Raw genomic sequence first — 27,597 nt, forward strand, 5'->3', positions numbered from 1 at the left:
TGATTCTCTCAGTCTAATATGCCTAGAATATTTCAGTTGTGAAAGAAAATGAGGGCTATTAGTCAAGAATCTCTATCAATCACTGCTTATTTTACAAAATTCTGCACTCTTATTGCTGAAATTGACACCTTTATGTTGATGCCTAAGTGCACATGTCTTAGTAGCAACTGTACTTTTTCTAAAGTTTAAAAGCTTGAGCATATGAAAATATGATAAAACTGAGTCAATTCATCATGGGAATCAATGAGCAATATACTACCGTAAGAGGTCAACTATATATTGCTGCTCAATCCTTAAATCTCTGACTCTGAGTCAGGCATTCTCTTTGTTGTTACAAGAAGAGTCTAAGAGAGTTTTTTCAAAATTAGCCAATACTCCTTTCACTAACAGTATGGCTATGAATGTTAAGCATAACAATCTCACTAAATTCAAGAATTCAAATTCTACCGTGACTGTACATGGCAAACCCAAGACTGAGATTCAATTAATTAATCCTGTGATTACCGTCACAATGCTGGTCATATAAGAGACAAGTGTTTTTTCCTTCATGACTATCCTGAATGCCATACGTTGCATCGCAAACCCAAGACAAAGCGAAGAAAATTTATAAACTCTGTCAGCAATCCTGTGTAATCAGCAGCTCAGATTTTTACAACTGTCAATTCTTCTCCTGTAGTGTAATTAAAACTCTGTCAGATTTTATATTAATTTATCAAACAACTAACAACATAACTCAACTACCTCTACTAGACCTATAAAAACTTCAGGTCTTCGACTAGCGTTAATATAAAATTTATTTAATACATTTCTATAACAATTATAAATTTAAAAGATTAAAATTTTACTTTACTGACCCTATAAAAAAATCATAAAAAACATAATAAAATCAATGTACAAAATTCTTATCATATTTTAGAATTCAAATAAATAAGTCCATCTCGATATTATTGGAGAATAAAAGAACAATATTAGTATATTATCATGGCGACTAAGAATTAAAGCTGCAAACTGGACCACGATATACAGTACAAATGCACCTATTTATTAATACGATCGCCAAAACAGCGTGCATGCACTGGTAAATTAACAAGGTCGACGTTAGAACTGAGCAGAAGATGAATTATCATTATAGATATATAGATACTGTAGCTATGCGGCTATGCCCACTTCTCTGCATGTCTTGATAAACCATTCATCAATCATCACCCTTTGAATTATATTAATGTATATTGTGCGTATAAGTTACGTTTATTTTGGTAACTTGATAGTGATATACGCACTGAGATTGAGGGCATGGGTGCTTGTATATCGATAAAATTGCCTGCTTCAAATTCTAAATGACCGGATATACAGTGTCACCCAATTAAGCAATGACTTGATGCTCCCAAAATTTAGAGGCCCTAAAATTTAATAATCATCGATATCAATATACTTATACAAAGGGGAAGCGAGGGGCGTGTATGCGGCGCCTCTCACATCCCTCCGTTCTATTTTTCTAATTTTCTGGAATTTAAGGATGAAAAATATCAAAAATTAGAACTACTTTTTTTAGTTTTGGGTATATTAGAAGCAAGTTTCAGAGTCTGATTTTGTTTCAGATTATTTATGGAATATAGAAGCTTGAAAATTTTAATCTGATTTTGTTTCAGATTATTTAATTATGGGAAAGAGTAGCACACAAGTCTCTCTGCACCTATAAATACCTCTATAGATTGTACCTCTGTAGATGGTAGGATTTTTGATCATCTAAACACAACCTCCTCTCTCTCAATACTACAACCCTACCTCTATCTGGTGATACTTCTCTTGCTCGATTTCTAACTCGGTTCGACAACGATAAATGAAGGCTATTTATACAGTATTAAAAAAATAAAGGTTGTTGCAAGTAAATGTAGTTATAAACCGCTACAGGGGAGTCGAATAGAGTCTTGACATGATGTTGATGAATGATATCAATAAATTAACTATTAGTGATGTATGTTTGTTGGTTATTATTTATAATATTTGTTTTGTTCATCGGACATGTTTGTTGTTGCTAATTTTTATATGATTATATGATTTACTTTGTATACGAGAAAAAATTATTTATGCATTATCTGTTTGCTCCGTTAAGCAACTTTTTTGTGCACAATCAATCCAAAAAAATTGGAGGAAGGTGACAATGTAAGAACATGATTACTTTTCAAAAAAAAAACACAAATAAAATTAAGATTCGTCGTACTTTAAATTGTTAATTACGTGTATAAATTTAATTTCATATTTTCACCATGAATTATAGTCCAGTTTTGCAATTTTATATATTACTATTGGTATTACATCAAGATTTTAATAATATAAAATTAATTTTATCCTACAAATATTAATTTTGAATCATTAATATATTTTTTATAGACAGCCACAAAATTATGTTATTCTATAAATATTAATATTAAATCATTAATATAATTTTGAATCATTAAAACTTCGTGTTTTTAAGTATCCGCGGAAAATTATAGCGGATACTTAAAAAAACAGGTTTCAATTCCCGCCTTTGAAATACAGATCTGATAGTAATGGAGTAGTGTTATAGATAAAAGTTGCATGACAATCACTTGTCATGGACCAAAACCCATAATATTTTATGACATTCCGTACCGTTCTCCCCTGAATTAAACCCCTGAAGGCAGATGTTATTAACTTGTTCATTTTTTGTTCGAACTAAGCAGATACGCTACTGCTTTAAGTTAGTAGCAACATGAAACATGATATATTAACTCTTGTTATATTAATCAAACATAAGATATATTAAACCTAGTAGATGACGAAGGCGCTAAAACAAGCCAGAAAGCTAGCTGGCCTGGCTTCTTAAACCTTTTTGTTCCCCTCATACTGAAACTCTACCATTCTAGAACCCATGCATACCATCAATTCCACATAGCTTAATTAATTGTTTCGCCATCTCTGGGACCTTGAAAACCCTATAGACAGATTGAGGAATTCATCATTTTTCCTACGGACGCACCCTATATGATCCGGTCATCACATGATAAAACTCTTTGTAGATCGGAACATTAAATTAAAACAGCTCAGCCTCTTCACTACAACGCTACTCCTGCTATGCCTAACCAGGTCATGTTTCATGCAAGTACTAGAACCTCATGGATTACCTAAAACCACATACTGTAACAGAACTACGTGAAATTAAATGTTAATAAATGAAGAAAAATGCTTGGTGTATATAATTATGTACAAAACTTTGTGTACGTAATGATATGTGGTGGGTTTTAATTGAAGTGAGCCCACATAATTATATCAACCCCAATTAAAATCCAACACATCAATTGTCATGTCATTATGTACAAATTTTTCGTACACAATTTTGAACACATAACACTGCTCATAAATGAATATCTTTAGGACCGAAAAATTTTATGCATTTAGGAACTATATTCATTTTAAAGATTAAAAATATACCTATATTGCTATCTTCTTCATCAGACAAAAGGGTTTACTTTCTCCCTAAAATTAGAACTTACAGGGGTTAAGAAAATAAAAGGCGAGAGCATTATTAATTAATATCCGGCAGGGTGACGGGTAAACGGGGAAAAGCAACCTCGAGTTCAAAAACCGAACAAAAAGCGGATTGAAAATCAAATCAAACCCAGATAAAATTGTTGAATGAAGAAAATGGAAAGGAGAAGCTAGTCTAGCTACTCACATAAATATATGAGCACATTACCATATGTAGCATAAAACACATTCTTCGAAAAGCAAAATAAAAAGATCATAATGTTCAAGAAATTAATCTACACCAAAAATTGTAATTATCTGGTTATTTAATGGAATAGTTTACTACTAACAAAACAACATCATTGATTAGCAATTATAACAAGAATGTTTAATCAAAGATTTGTTAGATTAAGAAATATATAAATCAACGACGGAAATACGGAATGTAATGAATAATTAGGTGCTATCGATTTGTGCATTTTTAAGGCCTGGGGGGTGGGAAGAACTGAGTACCCGCCATGAAAGCATTGAGAGGAGTTGGATAAGTAGTCGACGAGTCAAGCCACGTCACTCCTGGTGGATTAGTGGTAGTAGCGGCCGTGGTGACGAGATTAAGGGATTGTTGTGCTGCGCCACTGGTGGTAGAGTTTTCACCAGCCCCGACGTAACGGCTTTCGGGGCCTTGATCGTAGAGAAGTCCCTTGAAGACATGCCCTCCGATGTTTACCGCTGCTTGATACGCATATTGCTCCTGCGCATCGTCCATTGCTCTCACGTTTACGCATCGAAACACGGCTGATGACGTTATTTCTGCTGGAAATTGTCCCACTTCTAACCCTAGCCTCACACACAACAAAAATGTTAGTCCCCAAATATATTCATCAATCAGGCCGAAACAAAAAATTTCATCAATAACAATAATTATATACCCGTCTAGAGGTCTAGGTTTTTATTTTAACCAAACGAGCAGGTTTGAGTATTTCAAATTCAGGAATCGACCTGTACTAATATAGTAAGTAGTTATAACCTGAGTTGTGGTTTTACAAACGAGGACAAGTATTTAAATTTTAGTAATCGACGTGTACTGGTAAACTAAGTAGTTATGACCTGAATTGTGGTTTAAGTATTTAAATTTCAGTAATCAACCTATACTGATAAAGTAAATAGTTATGACCTGAATTGTGGTTTTGCAAACGAGTGCAAGGGAGTGGATTTTCTCTTGTCCGCTTCGATTGATGAGCTCCTCTCATCAAACTGAACTGATTCTGCTCTTGCGGCTCATGATCCTGTTGCGGCTGTTGCAAAGACGAAGATAACTGCAATTGCTGCTGCTTCTCGCGTCTCTTAGCTGCCGGAACCCAAGTGCTCTTGACATGCGTCTGGCAATGAAACCCTCGGCTCTTACAACAAGTCCTGCACCTCATGTGCACACAATCCTTCTTCGCTTGGTTTCCGCAATCTTGACAATTAACACTACTGCCCCCACCACCGATCATATTATTACTATTATTATTATTGTTTCCGAGAACTCCGGATTGTCTCATGTGAAGCCCAAATCCTGAAGAAGAAGATGATCTGTAGAGAAACGTGTGATCATTATCATTGGTTCTTCTGGTTGATGAGTAATTAGAAGCTGAGCCACCAACTAGAGAGAGATCCACATCTTGGAGCTGAGTCTTTTGTTGTTGGTGAAGTTGGTAGTATTGTTGCCATAGCTCGAAACCCTTGTTGTAGATCTCTTCGTTTTTGAACAAAAACAGGCTGTTCTCTTGGCTTGCTTGATCTTGTTCTTGATCTTTTCCTCCTAGTGTGAAGAAGCCTGACATTTTCTACTGTTTGTGTACCCTAATTTTGAGCACCACCCCATGTAGAGAGAGAGTATCACATCTAACTAAGCTTCTATGGTTTATTAGGTGCTTGATTTTTTATAGTATAAAGGGAGAGAGATTGGTGGATATAGTGGAGGTGAGGGTTTGTGGTTAGGTTTGTCAAAGTTGAATTCTGTGTGCAGTCTGTTTTGTGTATTAAATAAAGGCATGTCCCCGCCGCCATGGATACTGGAGTCACTGCGACCTTCTCTCTCTTCCCCTCTCTCTAGGTTTATTATTATATACACGAACCCAAAATGAGTATTCAGATTATTTTTTTCAAGTAATATGGTTGATAAATGATTCATCTTTGAAAATTAATATAGTTTTTTTTCCGAATAACACGATCGATTCCAAGTAACATGATCAATGAGCGAACACAATTGGATATTTCATGTGTTTAAAAATTTATCATTAATTGAGCCATGTCCTGTATTCGACTCTAACTCATCTCTACAATGCTCATTTGTAAGATTATATCATATTAATCAAAAAACATGATCGATGCGTGATTTGGTTTGAGTTATGGAGACAGGTATATGCAGCGCTATCGAGTATTGTTATTACTATTATTTATATGTGTATATATCTCAGGTCATGTTCGAGAGATAACCATTAGAAAGAGAATCCTTAGAATTAATATATTATTTTTAGTATCTCTTATGATCATTAACTTATTTCTAATATTACTTAGGGTTCTGCACTAAAACTGTATGAAAAAAATGTCCTACTTATATATTATATTTTGAAATTACTTTTTGAACACGCAACAATGCAAAAAAACATGTATTTTGATTTATATCATGAAAATCTATGTAAGTTATAGAGTTTTACGACAGAACCTTAGTGTTAAGCACTGTTCTCTCTAGAGCGCGACCCATATATATACATCATATCATATTAAGATTGAAAAATATTTTTCATTCTTTTAAGATATCTTACATTTTCCATAAAAAATATATATATACCTCACAATCAATTTGAACCAATTTTCAAATAATTTATTCTCTTGTTTCATGACTCAACCCTCTTACTTCTCTACAGTTGTCTGTCAGAATGAATGAAAATCTGATTTAGAAAGACCAAAATATTAGCCGTTGCATGTCAATCTTAAGGTCACTTCGCAGTCCACGTGGCACTCCACCAGCCTTTGCTTATTCGTCCTTGTAGCGGAATACACGCTTTGCTTTTTTCTCTTCTGACTGTTGTTTTTCCTATAAAACATTTATGTTCGTATCATTTGTGTATTTTATTTTCAATCATCATAGCAGCCTTAACAGGACACTTTCGTACATGAAATTCGGAATTTGTTTGGATTCTTAAATTTTCGTTTTTGCCTTCATCTGATAATCCACGGTTATGAATTGGCTGGATGATCTGGGCTGCTAATTAAAGTATACAGCCTTCAGTTAACCAGCATTAGTTTCGACGCAATATTTAACTAAAAATTTATCTTCATACAATGCTGTTAACCAAATTGAACTCACATGTATCATAACTGTATTGAAATCACACGATCGGGTATGAAAATGAGATTCCATGCAGATTTCTCGTTATCTCGACGGGTCTCGTTTTGTTTAACAAAAATGTTAATCTAATAACAAAAAATCATACAACAATCTCGCTTCATGCATTCTCGTTGGGTTACTGGTACCCTTTTCATCATGCCCTGATAGAGCTATCGTTTGAGCCATCGACCAGAACTGCGATCACATACAAATTTCATCATCAAAACCCCCACTTACAATTAAGAAACGGAGACAAAACTATCAATAGAGAGATAAGACAACCTGAAAATACAAATCGAAAATCGAAATAAAAGCAAACTGAAAAGAAATCAAAACAAAAAAACTTAGATCTAATAGTCGAAACCACAAGATAGACGATTAACTCTCCGATCTGATAAGCTTCGCTTGAATCGAATAAAAAAGTAACTCAAAAACTCTGATGATCTAGATATAGAAAAACAAATCGAACGTAATTAAAAGGATAGAAATTCTTCCCCGAGGAGGAAGATTATTGAAGAAAACAAACCAGAAAATACAAATAAAAGAGTTTGGGGCTTTCCACCGGTGAAAGCCGATGGAAGCCCCTCAGATAATGGAAACGGCTAGTCGGCTACTTCAAGGGCAGAGAGAATTTTAGGGTGTGTTAGAGAGAAGCATGTAGGGGTGCCCATGGGTTATCAAAACCCGCCCAAACCGATCTAACCGACCCAACCCAACCCTAAACCAACCCGAAAATATTTAACCCGAATTTTGATTGGGTTGAAAATTATTAAAACCGATTTAAATGGGTTGGGTTAGGGTTTTGCCTATAACCCGCCCATTCTAACCCGACCCGCATATTTTATTTAATTTTAATATATTTTATTTGTTTTTATTGAAACAATTTTAGGTTTCTTTCTATCTAAACTAACATTATATCACATATTACTTAAATTCATAATAAATGCGTGAAACGATTTCTAGTTTGAACGAATCATGAGTTCCGCTTAATAAGAACTAAGCTATTGGCAAACAAACTTGATAATGAGCTCAATTGTCTTGAAAAGATTGTGAAGGTTAATAAGAACTAAGCTATTGCCAAACAAACTCGATGATGAGCTCAACTTTTCTTGAAAAATTGTGAAATTACAAAACTAAGTGATCTTATCTCGCACTCATTTTCTAGTAACCTATTCTACCCAACCCAAACCGACCCAACCCGAAATAAAATCTAACCGACCCAACCCGATGAATTTTAAACCGAACTTTAGTTGGGTTAAAAATTAAAATAACCGAACTAAATGGGTTGGGTTAGGATTTAACATATAACCCGCCCAACCCGACCCGCGGGCACCCCTAGAAGCATGTATGTCACTTTTTTCTCGACGAGTCTCGTTATTTATCCGATTAAATTTATTCAAAAATATAAAAAATATTATATTAATGGATTAATCATAAGATTTTTAAGTCCCTAAAATTGAAGATTATTAATTTTTTGAAACATATTGCTTCTGTTTGAGGGTCAACACCTCGTCTTTGATGGCAAAAGATAGGAGTGATATTACTGTAAGAAATCTTTGCACGCAAGGTAGATAGTATGGTCATATAATACTGCATACAATTCACTATTTTCGCTACCATGAGTTTTTACCGCAAGATTTTAATGCCACTCTTTTGGGCAAAATCGTGTTACGTGAGGACCCCGAGTGCTGAACATATCAACTCATACGTACTATTAAAAGGTAACCCTCTTTGTAAAACATAGGTACGTTCCATGCCCCGGCTCATATATTTGATTATCCATGAACTCTGATTTCTTTAAGCAGAAAAGTGAGACGGTATGCCGATAATGAGGTGTTTGGCCAGGCTTAAAAAGCCCCTGACTTTATAAGCTAAAAACGCTTATTTGTACCGTTTGTGTAAAAAGTCAAGAGTAATTATAAAAAGTTGATAATGCTTGGGCCTTTTGGGCAAATTTAAAAATATGACTTCCTGTTTAAAGTAAAGAAATGAATCAAAAGTGAGAATTAAATAAGTTAATAAAACATTTGAAAAAAGAAGTTAAAGTTATGAGAGAGAAGCTAACATGCTGCTTCTATTAAACAAACAGGCCCACTAGCTTTTATTTCATGATTTCTATTTCTTTTTCATGTTTATTTACTTGTAAGTCTTAACTTGCTTCTAATTTCTACTCCACTTCTTTATTTTAGGTAAAAAACACTTATTTTAAACTCACACAAATGATCCCGTTGCTACATGATAGACTAGATAATAAACTTCTCTGAACTCTCGCACCATCTTAAAGCTTAAAACAATGCTCTTGCAAACACAAAATTTTAGTCACCCATCCCAATGTGACCAGAATGGAAACCGAAAACCCAACAAATTTGTCATAGAATCCATGGTCGATCTCACTTCACTTCACTTCACATGCCTAATGATTATCTTTAGATCTCTAATAATACAAAGTTGTTTAAAAAGAGTAGTGGACGGGGCTAGGGTAGGACAGGACCATCCTTAAACTTGCAGTTTTTGCTTGGGATTCATGCTACGGACTCTACATTTGCCTACCTCACCCAATTATTACCACTATTTTACACATCAAATTCATAATCATGCTGCCGATAATGGAACACACTGTTACTTAAAAGCTTATTACTCTCAATCAAGCACGTGAAGGGCCTAATTACCGATTAGTGCCCTTATAATTATCACACTTTATGACTTAATCTCAGCTGAAAATCGTACATATAAAAGTAGAAAGGAATAGAAGAAAACAGTGAAATTTAGGGGCCCGAGGCTGAAGGTCCTTGTTCTTTATTATTTGACCCTCGGGTACCCTGGTCCTACGTTGTACACTGTATGTTAATGTCACTGGAGTACTGTTTATGCATCAGTGTAAGAAATAATCCAAGGAGCATGGATGCATGGTAACAAAAGCCTGCATTCTTAACCAGCACTGTACTGTCACTACTGTCCTCATCTTTCCACTCTTTTATTTCAGAAGAAGGGGCCGTTCGATTTATGTTAGAACAAATATTTATCGATTACAAGTTATTTATAAATGAATATTATTATTTCATTTAGTTGTCGGGATAATTTGGCATTTATAACTTAATACCTGTCAGTTATTAATCTCGTGCTTATATCTGTCAGTTACGCCAACTGAGGCTGGGGTTACAGTGTCCCCATATATTGAACAATCTTTCGTTTTGTAAGGTGAGTTTTGGTGATAATCACCACCATTTTAGAGTCAAAACGGGCTTCTCAGATCTCCCAATACACCAATTCAATCATTATCAACGGATCAAAATAACAAAATAGAACACACCAACCACCGGAAAAAAGAGACACGAACCCCTTCAAAAGAAGAGACATAAGACACCTAAAAGGATTGATGCAATGCTCAAAAATCTCACCCAGAAGATGAAGATTATTGAAAATTATTGAAGAAATAAAACAAAAAAAAACTAGAGAAAGATCAGAGTATGGTTGTGGTGACTATGATTATTTAGTTTGAGTGTATGAAGATGAGGAGGCAGCCGGTATGGATGGATGGGGGGGGGGGGGGGGGGGGGGGGGGGGGGGGGGGGAGCGAGAGAGAGAGAGAGAGAGAGAGACTCATTATAAGAGTTTTAAACTTGAAAGAGAATTTGACTACATAAATACAATGTTGTAAAAAGTGGGAATCAGACTTAATCAGAGACTCATTATAAGGGTTTTAAACTTGAAAGAGAATTTGACTACATAAATACAATGTTGTAAAAAGTGGGAATCAGACTTAATCAGTGAAGTCACTGAATAAGGATTAATCGGATTAATCAGTGAATAATCAGAGATTTAATCAATTCGGCGAATTACGGAACAAGGATTAATTGGTGATTAATTGTGATTAATCACCGACTTTCAAAATAGAGCTTAAATATAATAAATACTCGATTACTTTCAAGACCCGATCAATTAATGTATTTTGAAACTAATATAAAAAACTTTTAATATTATTATATTAATATTGTAATACATCTCATTTGTGTTACTGGTAATTATTCTAATTAAGCATGATTATTCAATTAATTCTAATACAGCATCTCCATTGATTAATGATTCTCTCTTTATACTGTACTGGCCGGTTTTAAACATATCTTCTGTTTTATGTTCTGATAATCTGATGTCGACGTATAGATTCACATTGGACCTAATTTTCTTTTTCTGGGAATATGATATATGATAGTATGAACAAGAAAGGGTGCAACTTGTTGAAAAAAATAAAGTGTGGTTCTTAAAAGCATAAAACGACTCCCAACTCACTGTATATTGACAAGGTAGAAGGCTGGATTAAGTCATTACATAGCTTAGGTCTTCGAATATATAAGCTAGCCCTAGAAAGTATGTAGATCCCCCCTCCCCCTCTTACACTTATTTATCGCACAATGAAAAATGCAGTAAAGTTTGCCAAGCTATGCAGATTCGAGTTTCAAATTGTCTTGGAGGGAGATTTTTTAAATAAATGATGAACAAACACTATTATAATAACAGATATTTTTGATTTTATGAACTGTTATTTAAGAGCCCAAAAGGGCGCTGAACGGGAAATGCCACGCACATTTCAGAAACAAGCTCAGATTCATCGGGAAATCATATCTATACTAGTAAATAGTTTGTAGTCCAACTTTTTAATTACTCCCTCCGTCCCTTTTTACATGTCCCTTTTGAAAAAAAAATTTGTCCCAAATTACCTGTCCACTTCTCTTTTCAAAGCAACTTTTTGTATGTTTTTTCAAAATGTAACAACTTCCAATGTTTGACTAGCATATATATATACACAACTCTATCTAATTCATTACATTTATTAGGGATAAGTATGAAAACAAGATATCCACCTAACATTTTCTTAAAATGCGTTATTTTTTCAAAAGGGACAAGTAAAAGGGGACGGAGGGAGTATAATTTTTGATTTAGTTCTCTCCGCAACAAGTCTAGGTAGAGGTCTTTTTTAAACAGTTTCAAATACTAAAAACACTCATGATAATGTATTATCATATAATATTTCATAAAAAAAATTATTATGATGTTAAAAATAAAATAATAAATATATTTAGTTATAATTTTTGGTTTGGTACTCTCTCCTGCAACTACAAGTCTACCACACGCAGAGGTCTATTACTTTTACATTGTCAAACAGTTTCAAATACTAAAAACACTAATGATAATATATTATATTATCATATAATATTTCATAAAAAAATTATAATAATGTTAAAAATAAAATTATAAATATATAATTTTAAATAGATATAATCTGTTGGTCAATATAATTTAATTGAAATTCAATTTATTAATATTAAAATACTATTAAAATGATGTTAGAATTTTAATTATAAATAATAAATTACAAACTATATTACCGCCCGTGCTTCGCACGGGTTAAAGGCTAGTATCTGTAAAAGATAAAACACATGTTGATGTTTATAACCTAGAAAATGCAGATGTGGTCTTAAAAGGCTGTCGCGTGCCTATCAAATAATAATATATCTAACAAACCTCCTAACTATGTAGTAAGGTGAGCACGATTGGATAGCCCAGTGGTGGGTTTATCCTCTGTTGACCCGGGACACCCGGGTTCGACTCTGGCTCACCCCGAGATTTATTAGAACAGATACTAAGTTGTAAGGCATATAAGCCTGCATTGTCAAAAAAACTATGTAGTAGGGTAAGTCAGAGTCGTTCCCACAGAGACAAACGTATCAAACACTAGTTATTCTCGATTCAATCCAACTAATCAAGTAACACAATAAAAGATGGAGATATAACTAAACTAATACAAATAAAATCTACAAAACAATTAACTAAAAATATCTAGAATCAAGTATCCCCACTAGCATGAATCAATGCAATTATGATTTTCTCCCCCAATTAATCAGATAAATTACCCAAGAGGAAAGATGCGCCCTATAAAATACCAATAACCTCTTCCGAGTATTAATGGCTTCTCTAAAATACAATCAAGCCTATTTCCATGGTATCATGCAGTTTGGAGACATTAAACACAACATCTTAACTTCCAAACAATTCCTTCTACCTATTTCCATAGAGAAGTTCATGTCCTTATTGGATAAATCACAACCATCTAAATCCAACTTCTGACCTCTTCCGAGTATTAATGGCTTCTCTAAAATACAATCAAGCCTATTTCCATGGTATCATGCAGTTTGGAGACATTAAACACAACATCTTAACTTCCAAACAATTCCTTCTACCTATTTCCATAGAGAAGTTCATGTCCTTATTGGATAAATCACAACCATCTAAATCCAACTTCTGATGGTAGATAGATATCGGTTCAAACAATACAGATAATCACGTCTGACCTGTTATTGTTAATCAGCACAACTCAATAAGCAAGAGTAAATAACATAATCAATCAGAGATCATCAAAAATCAGATATCACGTATCAACCATAACTAGGGTTCAACTTAATTCTAGAATAAAATCTACTCTAGCATAATCAATATATTAAAGAAAACAAAGATGGATATTACAATGAAGTCTTCAATCCCGAAGTCTTGAAAAAGAAGAGACAAAGTGTTTTAACCTAACCTAATTATACAATCCTCCTCTAATGTCTATCCCTATAAATATATATTTGATTTTAATGCTTACAAGGAAATACAAATCAGTTTCCTAAACGGAATTAGTTTGTCCAAGGAAAATTCGTAGCTTTGTTTTCTCTCATGTTTCTGGGCTAATCCTGTTGGATTTTGGATATTGAACCATCTCTGAATTAAATAAAATTCGCTAAGTTTCGCGTGTGCTGTAAGATCAACCAATTCTGACTTCTAGAAATCAACATATGGCCCAAACACTGAGTCATGGGCAAGCAATCCAACAAATCCGAATTTCCTTCTAATTAATCTCCAAATTAAGTTCTTTATTCCAATTTCTTCCAAGTTTAGGAACTCCTTGCTTCCTACAATAAAACATTAAAATCTATGTTAGGTCCAGAAATGATTGTAGAAGGGGGGGGGGGGGGGTTGAATACAATCAATACCAAATTATCGCGGAAGTGAATCTGATTGAATATGATTTGTTAATCAGATTATAATTAATTAATATAACAATGTTTGAAGTCGTTATATAATTAAAATGGTTCAGTTTTAATGTCCACTAAAGTTCGTAGAATAAATTCGACAGGGTATATTCTAGATTTAGTGATTAAAACAACCGGGTTATCAAAGCACAGAAAACTGTGGATATAACGATCAAGCAAGTTACGAACAACTTGAAAGCTTTACAAATGCTTTGATTTACAAAGTGATGAACACTTAGAAATGAAGAATGAATGCCATATTTATAGGCAAAGCATTGTACATGCAAGACAAACACTAGACAAGACAATTACTAAGAGGGTATGACAATCTAGGCTTGGGCAAGACAAATCAAGGCAAGGAAAGACAATCACAGATTGTCTACCAAGCTTTAACCAAGTCAGAAAGACAATTAGAAGGGAAGGTATGACAATCTCTTTGACAGAAAGACAAACACTACAAACGGCAAGACAATTGAAGATTGTCTTGCACACCTTCAAGCATTCGGCAAGACAAGACAACAGGATTGTCTTGCAGGATGTGTGACTCTCGGCAAGACAAGACAAATGGATTGTCTTGCTGCCACACAAGTCCTTCGGCAAGACAATTCAGTTGAATTGTCTTGCACACCATTGAAACACACGGCAAGACAAGACAACTGAATTGTCTTGCACACTGACTTCATCCCAAGTGGGCAGATCGGCAAGACAATCACAGATTGTCTTGCTGGGTGGTTTTGGTGATAAAAAGAAGTAATAATGTAGTAAATATAAAATAGAAAATTATTCACTTAATTAAGTTAATCATATAAATTCATAAATTAAATTAATTCGAGAGTGAATTAATTTAATAAATAAATTACATAATTAATATAACTATTTGAGAAGTGAAATAATAGTCTATTAAATATTTAATCACCCAATCTTCAGTAGAACTGCTTCCTGTCTTCTTTAAACTTTAATAATTTCTTCTTGATTTGTCGAACGAACGAACTACCACTTCTGCTTGACTTTAAATATTTAATTTGAATAACTGATACACAGATGTACTGTATGGTTCATCTGTATCTAGTTAAATCAAATATTCTTCGTCATATAAACAATAAGAATTTGGTTAGTTCGTCGAGTCTTCGTCTTGTACGTACATCTTCATTAAATGGAATCTTCTGATGAAATAAAGTATAGAAACTTTATGTCTTCTGAACTCCTGAACGTGCCACAAAAGATTATTCGTGCACTGAGGCTTGAACATATTAATGAACTTCTTTCAGTGGCGTGTAGCAGCATCCTGGAACTTATCTGACATATGATTTCCATAAATCATTTGACGTTCTTCGTACTGATTCCGATGACTTGCTATTTACTGAGCTTTCTGATCTGAGTTGAGTTGTACCTCTTTAAATACAAATAGGCTGAACATATGCCTTTCAATCTCCCCCCATTTGTTTGTTAACATAACATGCAAATTTTGTAAATACACCTAGAGGGGGGGGTGAATAGGTGTAAATGGCTAACTATATCAATTTTAAACTTTACCGAATATTTCAGCTTACTGTTTTCAGATCAAGTGTGATTATAGCAGGCTATTATGCAAAACAGTAAATTGCAGAAATATAAATCAGACACAAGCAATTTTAGCCAGGTTCGACCCCTATGTCTAATGGTCTACGTCCTGGTCCCTTACCAACTTGGTAAGAGAATATATTATTACTGAAAATCCAACAATTACAGAATAATAATATATCTCCCTTTACCCAGTCACCTAAAGCAGCTTGCTGAAACCTTGAGCAGACAGAAAACAGCTCGACACTTTAGCCCCCTGTGCACCTGTTCTTGAACCTCTGAATTCCTTGAGCTTCCCTCCTTGAATTCACCTTGTTCCTCGAACCTTAGCACCTCAGACCTTGTGAAGACTAATTCTATCTAACTCCCCCTTTGTTCTATACTTAGAACCCCGCTAGCTTTAGTGACTAATCAAATACAACTTTGAATAACAATGAGAGATTACAACTCAAACTATATTCTCTAATAAGATATGAATCAAACACACGATATAAGCTCAGAAGAGAATTTCAGAATGTTTTCAAGATGGTGAGTTGTTAACTATACTTCAGCAAGCCGTATATATACTAAAAACTATAACGGCTATATTGAAACAAACCTCCATGAACGTTGCACAAGTGAACGTTACAGGTTGTTAGTTCAATATTATACTCCAAAGAAATAGAAGACTGAGTTTTAGAAAGACGTTTGAAGCAACAGTCCCTATTAAAATGGGATAAGGAAATGTGTTTGAAAAAGATAAGTTTAAAGCATAACCACTTCCTTGAATTTAGGAAACGTTTTCATTTAAATAATCTGAGCTTATAATATGTATATTTAACTCATATTCAGATTAGAAAACGTACACCTTAAGTCCTATAAATTGTAGAAGTCAACAGCTGCAATCTTTGAAGTGTTCTGCTTCTGGTAGGACTCTATTATAGCTTGCTATTATAAAACAGCTCGCTATAATTCTGTTATAGTAAAATTCCTGCAACACAAGGTTAGAAATACAAAGCAGCAGGCTATAACAGTATGTCAAGCTAAAATAGCTTGTTATCTATCTGTTACTTATAAATCCTGCAGGGTTAGATTGTCAATACAATATAGCAGGCTGTAACAGAGTAAATACATTATGTTAAGCTGAAAAAGATAATAGCTTGCTAAAGTGTGTCATCATCAAAACTTGGGATTTACAATCTCCCCCTTTTTGATGATTACACAAATATCAGGAGTAATACTCCCCCTGAATATGATATCCCTGCATGTTAGTTAATAACAATGATATTCTAACAGAGATTATCGAAAATAGCTACTCAAGCAATTTTAACACAATAAGCTTAACATAAACTGACTTAAATAAAATCCAGCAATTCAAACCAAGTCAGTACGCTGTTATCACAGCACAAACCAGCATAAACCAAAAACCACATAAGCATGTCTTGCTGATATCTCAGTACACAAAATAAGTCTTAACCACATAACATAAGTCTGATAAAAGCATAAGAATTAAAACTAATTTGGGTTAAAACTAATTAAAACCCAAATCCCCCCAAGCCAAGTACTCCTGATCTTCTCCCCCTTAATCAGCAAAAAGATCATCCACAGCAGCCTGATCTTGATTGACTGGAGGAGGAACATCAGACGAACCCGAAGCAATGGCAGTAGAGGAAATCTGAGGATTGATGAGGTCCTTTGCAGCATTCTGATCATCCTTATCAGCCTCCTTATCAGCCTCTGTAGTAATCCTGGCAGCACTAACAGCAGACTTAGCTTTCCGAAAATAGCCAAGCAATTCAGTAGCCATTCCCTTGAGTTCTGTGTTCTGTGCCTTGACCTCAGTAAGAATATGTTTATATTCTGCAAAGTCCCGCTGAATATCATAGAATTTTTCTTCCAGCTTATCAAAAAGCACCTGAAAACTGGGAGCAGCAGAGGAGGATTCTGGAAAGCTGGAGGCAGAGACATGTGCTGGCAGAACTGGTGGAGGGATTTTTTCCAAGAATCCAAGCTCATTGATCTGAAGACTGGACTGAGCTAGACTTGAGCAGTCAATAAAATCAGTAGCATCAACAGCCTCTTTTTCTTCTAACTTCACACCAGAGAACTCAAACACCCGAGTGAGTAAAAGAGCATATGGAAAAGCACGGGTTTTTTTCTTCAAACAATCCATCATATTGTGTAATATCAACCCAGAAATATTAAACCTCTTCTTTTTCAACAGCAAAGAGACAACAATCAGATCCTGACAAGTTAAACCAGAGCGACTACCAATGCGAGGACAGATATTCGTGCGAGATATTTTAAACAACACGTGAGCCATAGGATCAAGCATTGCAGTAGTAGGCAAGGAGAGATCAGTGTTTTCAGGATCCTCACGAACTAAACTATGTTGCTCTAGTTCAGGCAAATCATCAAATAGATCACATATACCCTTTTTAGTAAGGGGCACAATCAAATCATCAGTTAAATTCTTAAACTCCAACATCCCATTCAAAATAGTAGCATTAAGAACTATACCCTGATCCCGGACCCTACTGACATAACGACCCTTAGATGGCTCATGCAGATTAGCATAAAATTCATGAACTAAGAAGGGGTAACAAACATCAGGGAGATCAATTAACGAACGCATCCCAATAGAGTCAAAAATATCAACTAAGCCACATTCAGCAAATTCCGATCCAACAACAGATTTTCCAAAAATAACTTTTCGACCAACAAAATTGAAGTCGCGATACCTGGTTTCAAGTTCGGTACTGATGAATTTGATGGCATACCGAGATTTCTTGAGAATGGGGACCGCAGTGGAGTCGTCATCGGAACTCAGTATCGCTTCCGCCGAGTGATTGGACGATTCAGTTTCCTCGACAGTGGTGTCGATGATGATGCGATTAGAGGAGGAAGGACGAAGACGCTTCCTGGAACTAGATGCCGGAGTAGAGGTGTTGCGGGTTTTCGCCATTGCTAGGGTTTTGGAGAGAGCTTTGTGGAGAGAATAGAGAGAGATGACCGTAAGTGAAACTCTGAATAGAAAACCCTTGATGGACTTGGTTGGAGTAGTGGCACGCGGCGATATGACTTCCCAGATTGGAGAATAAAATATTTCTGATATAAATCTTTTTGCCGAAAAATTGGGAGAGAGCCGTGAAATACTTGACTTTAGATAAATTAAGCCCCGTTTAACTAGATAAAACATATTTTAACAAGATATATCATTTAACAGATAAGCATATATATAACAGGATTTTAAAATTCAAATTGAACGCTAAATACGGAGCACAGATAAACACAAAAGCAATTAATGTAACACGGAGACCGGGGTTGACTGCCAACAACCACACATACCAAACGTCATATACATAACAGCTTGCTAGAATTAAGGGAAATGCAAAGGAGTAAGCTACTTACCTGTAACAGCTTGCTGATTTAGACAGTGCACATACCCAATTCCCTGCGAATGATGAGAAATCTTTCTTCTGGCAGAGGTTTGGTAAAAATGTCAGCAAGCTGATATTCTGTAGGAATGTAGACTAGACTGATCTTTCCTTTGGCCACATTATCCCGCACGAAATGATGTCGAACGTCGATATGCTTTGTGCGAGAGTGAAGAACCGGATTTTCTGAGATATTTATTGTGCTAGTGTTGTCACAATAAATTGGAACTTTGTCACATTTGATTCCAAAATCCTTGAGAGTTTGCATCATCCAAAGAATTTGAGAACAACAGCTCCCCGCAGCTAGATATTTACCTTCAGTTGTAGAGAGAGCTACGGATGTTTGCTTCTTGCTTTGCCAACACACCAAGCTAGAACCAAGAAAATTACAAACACCACTAGTGCTTTTCCTATCCGTTTGAGAACCGGCATAGTCTGCATCACTATACCCCACAAGATCAAACGTATTTGAAATAGGATAGAAAAGTCCAAGATTAATAGTACCACTTAAGTATCGAAAGATCCTCTTAATAGCATTTAAGTGGGACTCCTTTGGATTAGCTTGAAATCGTGCACAAACACATACACTATACATGATATCAGGTCTAGAGGCTGTTAGATATAATAGAGATCCAATCATACCTCGATATCGTGTTATATCAACACTTTTACCTGATTCATCTGAAAACAGCTTGCTGGTTGGAGACATTGGAGTGGGTTTTGACTTGACATTTTCAAATCCAAATCTCTTCAGCAACTCTTTCACATATTTTCCTTGGTGCACATAGATACCATCAGAAGTTTGCTTGATTTGAAGACCCAAGAAATAGTTGAGCTCACCCATCATGCTTATGTCAAATTCACTATGCATACACTTCGAAAACCACTCACAAAGTTCATTATTAGTAGACCCAAAGATAATATCATCAACATAAACTTGGACTACTAGGATTTCACCATTAAGAGATTTTGTAAATAGAGTAGGATCAATCTTGCCTCGTACAAAACCATTTTTAATTAAGAACTTACTGAGCCTCTTGTACCATGATCTAGGAGCTTGTTTCAATCCATAAAGAGCTTTCTTCAACTTGTAGACGTAGTCTGGATATTGTTCATGTTCAAAACCAGGCGGCTGTTTTACATAAACTTCCTCTTCCAGCAGGCCGTTTAGGAAAGCACTCTTCACATCCATCTGAAACAGCTTGATCTTTTTGTAGCATGCATAAGCCAAGAGCATTCTGATTGATTCCAAGCGAGCAACCGGAGCATATGTTTGATCAAAATCGATTCCTTCTTGCTGGTTGTATCCTTGAGCCACAAGTCTTGCTTTGTTGCGAGTGATAGTACCTTCTTCATCAAGCTTGTTCTTGAATACCCATCTAGTACCAACAACTGATGCATTCTCTGGACGCTTAACCAATTCCCATACATCACATCTTTCGAATTGGTTGAGTTCTTCTTGCATAGCCATAACCCAATTTTCATCTTCAAGAGCTTCCTTGACTGATTTTGGTTCTTCTTGAGCTAGAAAAGCAGCATAAGCACAAAAGTTTGCTTTTCCTTTTCTTGTCTTGATTCCTTCTGAGATGTCACCAATCACTAACTCGGGAGGATGATTCTTCACTGTCCTTGTAGCCTTGGGCAGAGTTTTTTGAGATATTTCTTCATGAGATGTTCGAACCCGCTTTGTAGGAGGTACATCATCATCATAAGATCCATCAAGCTTCATTTGAGATAGAATGTTTGAGAGATTCCTGACTGCAGAGGAGAGTCCAGCTTGCTGAGATTCTGTTCCACCTTGCTGAGATGAAGATCCAGCTTGTTGAGATGTCATTCCAGTAGGCTGAGAAGATGTTCCAGCTTGCTGTGATGGAGTGACAGTCTGTGAAGATGGAGTTTCAGCTTGCTTAGATTCTGGAGTAGCAGCTTCCTCTGACTTTTTCTCACCAGATTGAGGTGAAGCATTGGATCAATACCTGCATCATCTTCCTCATCTCTTGGCAGATCATTGTTAGGTTCTTTGAAGACAATATCAATAGATTCTTCAACAGTATGTTTATCTAAATTATAATATCTATATGCACGACTAGTTGAAGAATAACCAAGAAAGATAGCTTCAAAAGATTTAGCATCAAATTTACCAACTCTATCAATCTTTTTAAGAACAAAACATTTAGAACCAAAAACTTTAAAGTACCCGATATTAGGAGTCTTATTTCTCAGCAACTCATATGGAGTCTTGTTCAAGATAGGCCTGATGATCACCCTGTTCAGAACATAGCAGGCTGTATTGACTGCTTCTGCCCAGAAACTTCTTGGCAGCTTGCTTTCTTGCAATAACGTCCTTGCTGTTTCCTGAAGTGACCTGTTTTTGCGCTCTACGACTCCATTTTGTTGAGGTGTCCTTGGAGCTGAGAATTGGTGAGTGATTCCTCTTTCTTCACAGTATGTAATAAAGTCCTTTTGGAATTCACCTCCATGATCACTCCTTATACCTATAAGCTTGGTTTTCAACTTATTCTCAAGAAGTTTGATTAGAATTTCAAATTCTTCAAATGCACAATCTTTAGTACGAAGAAATAAAGTCCATGAATATCGAGAATAATCATCAACAACAACCAAACAATATTGCTTACCTCCAATGCTTTTATAAGCCTCAGGACCAAACAAGTCTAAGTGTAAGAGTTCTAGAGGTTGAGAAGTTGATACCATATTCTTAGCCTTATGAGTGCTTCGGATTTGCTTGCCTAGCTGACATGCTGAACACACCTCGGTCTTGGCATACTTTAATTTGGGCAAACCCCTCACTAGCTCCTTGCTTGACAACTTCTTAAGCAAGTCCATGTGAGCATGACCCAATCTTCTATGCCAAATGGTTGGATCAGCATCCACAGCAGCTAAACAGCAGGCTGTTTTCTGCAACTCAAAATCTAAGATGTATATATTTCCTTTCCTTCTAGCAACTAGAGGAATCTGGTTAGTACCAACAGTAATAACACATTTATCCTTAGAGAATTCAACTTTATGACCATCATCATGCAATTGACTTACACTAAGCAGATTATATTTTAAGCCTTTAACAAATCTAACATTAGAAATAGAAGCAGTGTCATTACCAACTTTACCTTTACCTAGAATAGGGAGAGTCTTACTATCACCAATAGTTACTCCTCCTCCTCTTTTCAACTTAAGACTCGTAAACTGAGTTTTGTCTCCACACATATGCCTTGTACAACCACTATCAATGATCCATTGTGTAGACTTGATCTTAGCAGCAAGACACATCTGCAAAACAAAGAAAACAAAACTCAACACTTTGGTACCCAAGTTGGTTTGGGTCCACTTTGGTTAGAAGCACGAACAAATATAGCATTTAAATCAGTTTTCTTGATCCACTTTTGGACCACAGTAGGATATGTATGCTGCTTAGTTCTGTAGCTTCTGTTTGGACCATTCTGGTAAGCTGTCTTCTTGTTCCAGTAGGCTGTTTTGTCTTCTGATCTGTTCTGGAAGTACTGTCTTTGAGGATGTTGCTGGGTTCTGTAGCCTCTGTTGTAGCTTCTGTTGTAGCTTCTGTTGTAGCTTCTGTTGTAGCTTCTGTTTGGACCATTGAAATTCTGGTAAGCTACTTTCCTGTTCCAGTAGGCTGTTTTGTCTTCTGGTCTGTTATGGAAATATTGTCTTTGAGGCCTGACTCTGCAATACTGAGCTAGATGTCCTTGTCCTCCACAGTTTGCACATTTCTTCCAGGGCATAGCATATTTGTATGGTTTGCCACGCCTTCCTTCATACTTGAGAGCATTTCCTTTCTTGTTGAAGTTGTGACAAACACCTGCTTTATCTAGTGGAACCTTGATGCTCTTCATCATGTATTTCAGACCTTCTTCTCCTTGAACAAAAGTTCCCATTCCTTTTCTGAGCTTCAATACTTCTGTTTCGAGAATTTTGATCTTTTCAGCTTGCTGATTTGTTGTAGCAGTGGGCTGTGAAGTACTTGCAGCAGGCTGAGATGTACTGGGAGCAGACTGAGATGTATGCAGCTTTGTGGATTCTTTTAATTTGAATGTCTCTAGGCATGCATCTCTGGCTTCTACTTCTTGTTTCAGCTGGGAGATCTCTTCCTTTTGAACTTCATTTCGTCTCATCAAAACTTTATGAAACCCTTCAGCTTGATCTAGCTTTTCTTGAAGTTCCTTCATTCTGGCTTGGGTAGGCTCTTTGGAGTCAAAGAACTTATCTATCTTCTGCATAAGCTCCTGAACCATGTTCTTAAGATAGTTGTTCTTTTCAATCAGCTTGCTGTTTTCTGCCTTGAGAGAATTATATTCCTCATTTGGAATATGATCTTGCTCCTGCATGGTTAGTTGTTCTAGCACAAGATTATCATTGGAAATATCAAATTTGAACGAACTAACCTCACTGTTGTCATCCTCGGAGTCAGTTTCGACAAGACCATCATCGGTGAGTCCTCGAACATTGTCATCCTCCATGCCAACAAGTGCAAGGTTGATCATTTCCTCACCAGAGCCATCACTGGAAGCAGAATCTTCTTCATCATCACTCCAGGTCAGAAGTGCTTTAGATTTCTTCTTCTTGTCTCTGGAAACAGCAGGCTGTTTTGACTTGAGCTTGTAGCAGTCCTTCTTGAAGTGACCAGGCTTTCCACATTCAAAGCAGTTCTGATCCTTTGGTTCTTTGGAGGGCCTTCTGCTACTTGAGTACTTAGCCTTATCCTTGCCTTTCTCCCTTTTCAACTGACTATGCTTGTTAATCATCCTTTGAATCTTCTTGGAAAGGAGTGCAAGATCTTCGTCTGATTCCTCATCTGATTCTGGCTTGCTCTTTTCAACAGTAAGAGCCAAGTTCTTCATTTTCTCAACTGGAGCATCATGCTTCTTGGAATGCATCTTTCTCTCAAATTGTTCCAATTCAGCAAAAAGAGCTAGATGATCCATTGTATCAATATTGTGAGCAGCTTCTAAGGCAGTTACTTTGGATTAAAAGTCGAATGGAACAGAAGCAAGAATGTTCATGTTGAGTTCTGATTGAGGAATTATCTTTCCAAGTCTCCCTAGGTTATTAACAATGAGTTGAAACCTAGCTTGAGCTTCTTTGATTGTTTCTCCCTTCTGCAACCCGAAAGCACCAAGTTCCTTCATTAGTTGTCCCAATTTTACTTTCCTTAGACCCTTGGATCCTTCATGATAAGCTTCCAAAGCATCCCATATCTCCTTTGCAGATTTGAGAGATGACACCTTGTCATATTCAGCTTGATTAAGACCATTGATGAGAGTACTTCTAGCCTTTCCATTAGCAGCCATCTTTGTTAGCTCGTCGGTAGTAAGTTCATCAACATCTTTGACCTTGCCATCTTTATCTAGGAACTGATAGGGACCTCTTTCAACAACTCTTTGCATGAGAGGGTCTCTGGAGAGATGAGCTTCCATTTGTCCTTTCCACCAGTTGTAGTTGTCCGAACCAGTGAGGAGAGGAGCTCTAAAGTCTGATTTTCCCTGAAATTGGTCAGCCATATGTCTAATGGTCTACGTCCTGGTCCCTTACCAACTTGGTAAGAGAATATATTATTACTGAAAATCCAACAATTACAGAATAATAATATATCTCCCTTTACCCAGTCACCTAAAGCAGCTTGCTGAAACCTTGAGCAGACAGAAAACAGCTCGACACTTTAGCCCCCTGTGCACCTGTTCTTGAACCTCTGAATTCCTTGAGCTTCCCTCCTTGAATTCACCTTGTTCCTCGAACCTTAGCACCTCAGACCTTGTGAAGACTAATTCTATCTAACTCCCCCTTTGTTCTATACTTAGAACCCCGCTAGCTTTAGTGACTAATCAAATACAACTTTGAATAACAATGAGAGATTACAACTCAAACTATATTCTCTAATAAGATATGAATCAAACACACGATATAAGCTCAGAAGAGAATTTCAGAATGTTTTCAAGATGGTGAGTTGTTAACTATACTTGAAAACAACAAGCCGTATATATACTGAAAACTATAACAGCTATATTGAAACAAACCTCCATGAACGTTGCACAAGTGAACGTTGCAGGTTGTTAGTTCAATATTATACTCCAAAGAAATAGAAGACTGAGTTTTAGAAAGACGTTTGAAGCAACAGTCCCTATTAAAATGGGATAAGGAAATGTGTTTGAAAAAGATAAGTTTAAAGCATAACCACTTCCTTGAATTTAGGAAACATTTTCATTTAAATAATCTGAGCTTATAATATGTATATTTAACTCATATTCAGATTAGAAAACGTACACCTTAAGTCCTATAAATTGTAGAAGTCAACAGCTGCAATCTTTGAAGTGTTCTGCTTCTGGTAGGACTCTATTATAGCTTGCTATTATAAAACAGCTCGCTATAATTCTGTTATAGTAAAATTCCTGCAACACAAGGTTAGAAATACAAAGCAGCAGGCTATAACAGTATGTCAAGCTAAAATAGCTTGCTATCTATCTGTTACTTATAAATCCTGCAGGGTTAGATTGTCAATACAATATAGCAGGCTGTAACAGAGTAAATAAATTATGTTAAGCTGAAAAAGATAATAGCTTGCTAAAGTGTGTCATCATCAAAACTTGGGATTTACAAATTTCCTAGAGGATAACTCAACTAACAGATAAGACAAAGATTTAAACAATGGAATGTAAATAGCAAAAGTTTATGGCTTGCATTAAACATTAAACCATGATCATAAATAGATTACAAAAGGATATTCCTTGAACATATCTAACAAATATCCTAATCAATCTATTCACTCAGAACGAGTGACTTCTCCTTCTTCAGCATCTGAATAGTGAATAATTGGAGTTGAAGGCTCATTCTGAGTAGGCTCTTCAGCTGCAGTGGATTCTCCACGCTTCTTTCTTTCACGAGCCAGAGCTAGCTGGTGAAGTACTTCCAGTTCCACAGGGTCTTCACGGAAGTCAGATGGCTGAGATTTTGTTACACCCTTCATCCTCCGAAAGTATTGAGAAATATTTCTTCGAGTGCAGTAGGATGAGATTACATCATCAGCATCAGACTTGGCTTTAGAAGCGAAGCCCTTGGTTCTTAGTAAGGTGGATGCTAGAGCCGGACGTTTGGCAGGGTACTTTGGCAAAGCCTCTTCGTTTAGATAGACAGTGCAGAGGATTTCCTGGTGAACGAACTTGACACAGTATGGGTTCTTAACAACCTGAGGACTGTTGAAAACAGCACAATCCAACAGTTTGTCACGAAGAAGTTCATTCAAGTTGGAGCAACGCTTGACTTTGTTGCGAAGTACCCAGAGCTCAGATACAGAGAATGATTTGAGAAATTCGACAGATAGTCTGAATGAACCATTCCTCTGTGTGTAGACAATCAGCTCCCACTCTTCTAGCAGTCCCCTAACAGCAACAGTTACATATTCCAGTTCTAAGGCAAAGGCATGCATAAAAACATCCTCATCAGGGTTCACCTCTCGAAGATCATAGATCAGAGATAAGAACTTCCTATCATCGAAGGTTTCCCTTTGAGGTCCATTGAATATTCTTCTTGCAATGTCCCAGCCTTTTCCTTCTTTTCTTTTAATCTCAAGATTCTTCTGCTTGATCGCAGCATCATAGATTTTCTGCTTTTCAATCTTGATTTGTTCCTCTGTGATCAACTTGTCTTCCAGAAGTTTCTGATAATCACGAAGCTTACGCTTCCTGGCTTCATTTTCTGCTTTGAACTTCCGGACATTCTCCTCGTGTTCAAGATCAACAGGTTCTTCTGGAAACAAATAGCTTTCATCAAATTTACCTTCTTCTTCAGCCTGACGATAGGTAGCATCGAATACGTCATCATCATCCATGTCTTTGGGATAATCATCATAATTGTCAGTGTTGAAGACATTTTCAGATTGATGTAATGGTTCTTTGCCTTTAGACCTTTTATAGCTTTTATCAGCTTCAGAAGATTCTTTGCCACTTGCTCTTTCTCCACCCTTGTCACTCCTGTCAGCATCATCCTTATCACTCCTATCAGCAGCATCAGCATTGCTGTGATCATCTTTGTCATCCTTATCTTCCTTATCCTTCTCCCCCTTAGTTGAGGGATCCTCTGGAGTAGACTGAGCTGTTGACGGATTAAGCTTTAAGTGATGAATAACTTGAGCCAGAGTTTGCTCCAAGTTGCCAAGCTTTGTCAGACAGAGCTCCTGAGATTTATCAAACTTGTCCATCCTAGAGTGAATACCCTTGACATGAGCATCTAATTCCTGTTTGAGAGAAGAAAATGAAGGATCAACAACCTTTTCCTGTAGAGTCACCAACTCTCCACTTCTGAATCTGGCATTCTCAGCATTTAACCTTGAAATCTCAGCTTTCAGAGCAGCCAATTGTTCCTGTAACAGATCAGTGTTGGTGTGTGCACTCACCTCACGAACACTCAAAGATTTATCACTATCCTCTCGTGCATGTGTTTCGCTCGGTGTTTGCCTGATTTCACTCGTGTTTGTCACACCGTCACCAGTACCTGTATATACAACCATAGTTCCCTGAGATGGAACTGTAGGTTGTGAAGGAACAAATTGTCCTTCAGATGCCTGTGAAGGCAGATGTACTTGCAGGTTGCCAAGTAGAGCCTGATCCAAAAAGAAAGAGTGATCAGAAAGTTTTTCATATGACAATTTTTGAACATCTGTGCTCTC

The 27,597-nt window shown here is 36.3% G+C and overlaps 1 protein-coding gene across 2 annotated transcripts; it reads right to left on the reverse strand.

The window, feature by feature from the left end:
* Nucleotides 1–3,772: 3,772 nt before the first annotated feature.
* Nucleotides 3,773–5,501, reverse strand: LOC108226607 (protein EXPRESSION OF TERPENOIDS 1). Of its 2 annotated transcripts, none has more exons than XM_064079053.1 (2): nt 4,664–5,501; nt 3,773–4,320 (listed from the first exon to the last, which is right to left on the reverse strand). In XM_064079053.1, exons 1-2 carry the CDS (start codon nt 5,313–5,315, stop codon nt 3,971–3,973), a joined length of 1,002 nt encoding a protein of 333 aa, XP_063935123.1. In that variant the 5' UTR covers nt 5,316–5,501; the 3' UTR covers nt 3,773–3,970. The 2 variants fall into 2 exon arrangements, with proteins under 2 accessions (XP_063935123.1, XP_017257083.1); XM_017401594.2 differs by having other exon boundaries at nt 3,774–4,326; nt 4,664–5,494.
* Nucleotides 5,502–27,597: the final 22,096 nt, after the last annotated feature.

The sequence above is a fragment of the Daucus carota genome, chromosome 6 (genome assembly GCF_001625215.2).
Source record: "Daucus carota subsp. sativus chromosome 6, DH1 v3.0, whole genome shotgun sequence".
Lineage (NCBI taxonomy): Eukaryota > Viridiplantae > Streptophyta > Magnoliopsida > Apiales > Apiaceae > Daucus > Daucus carota.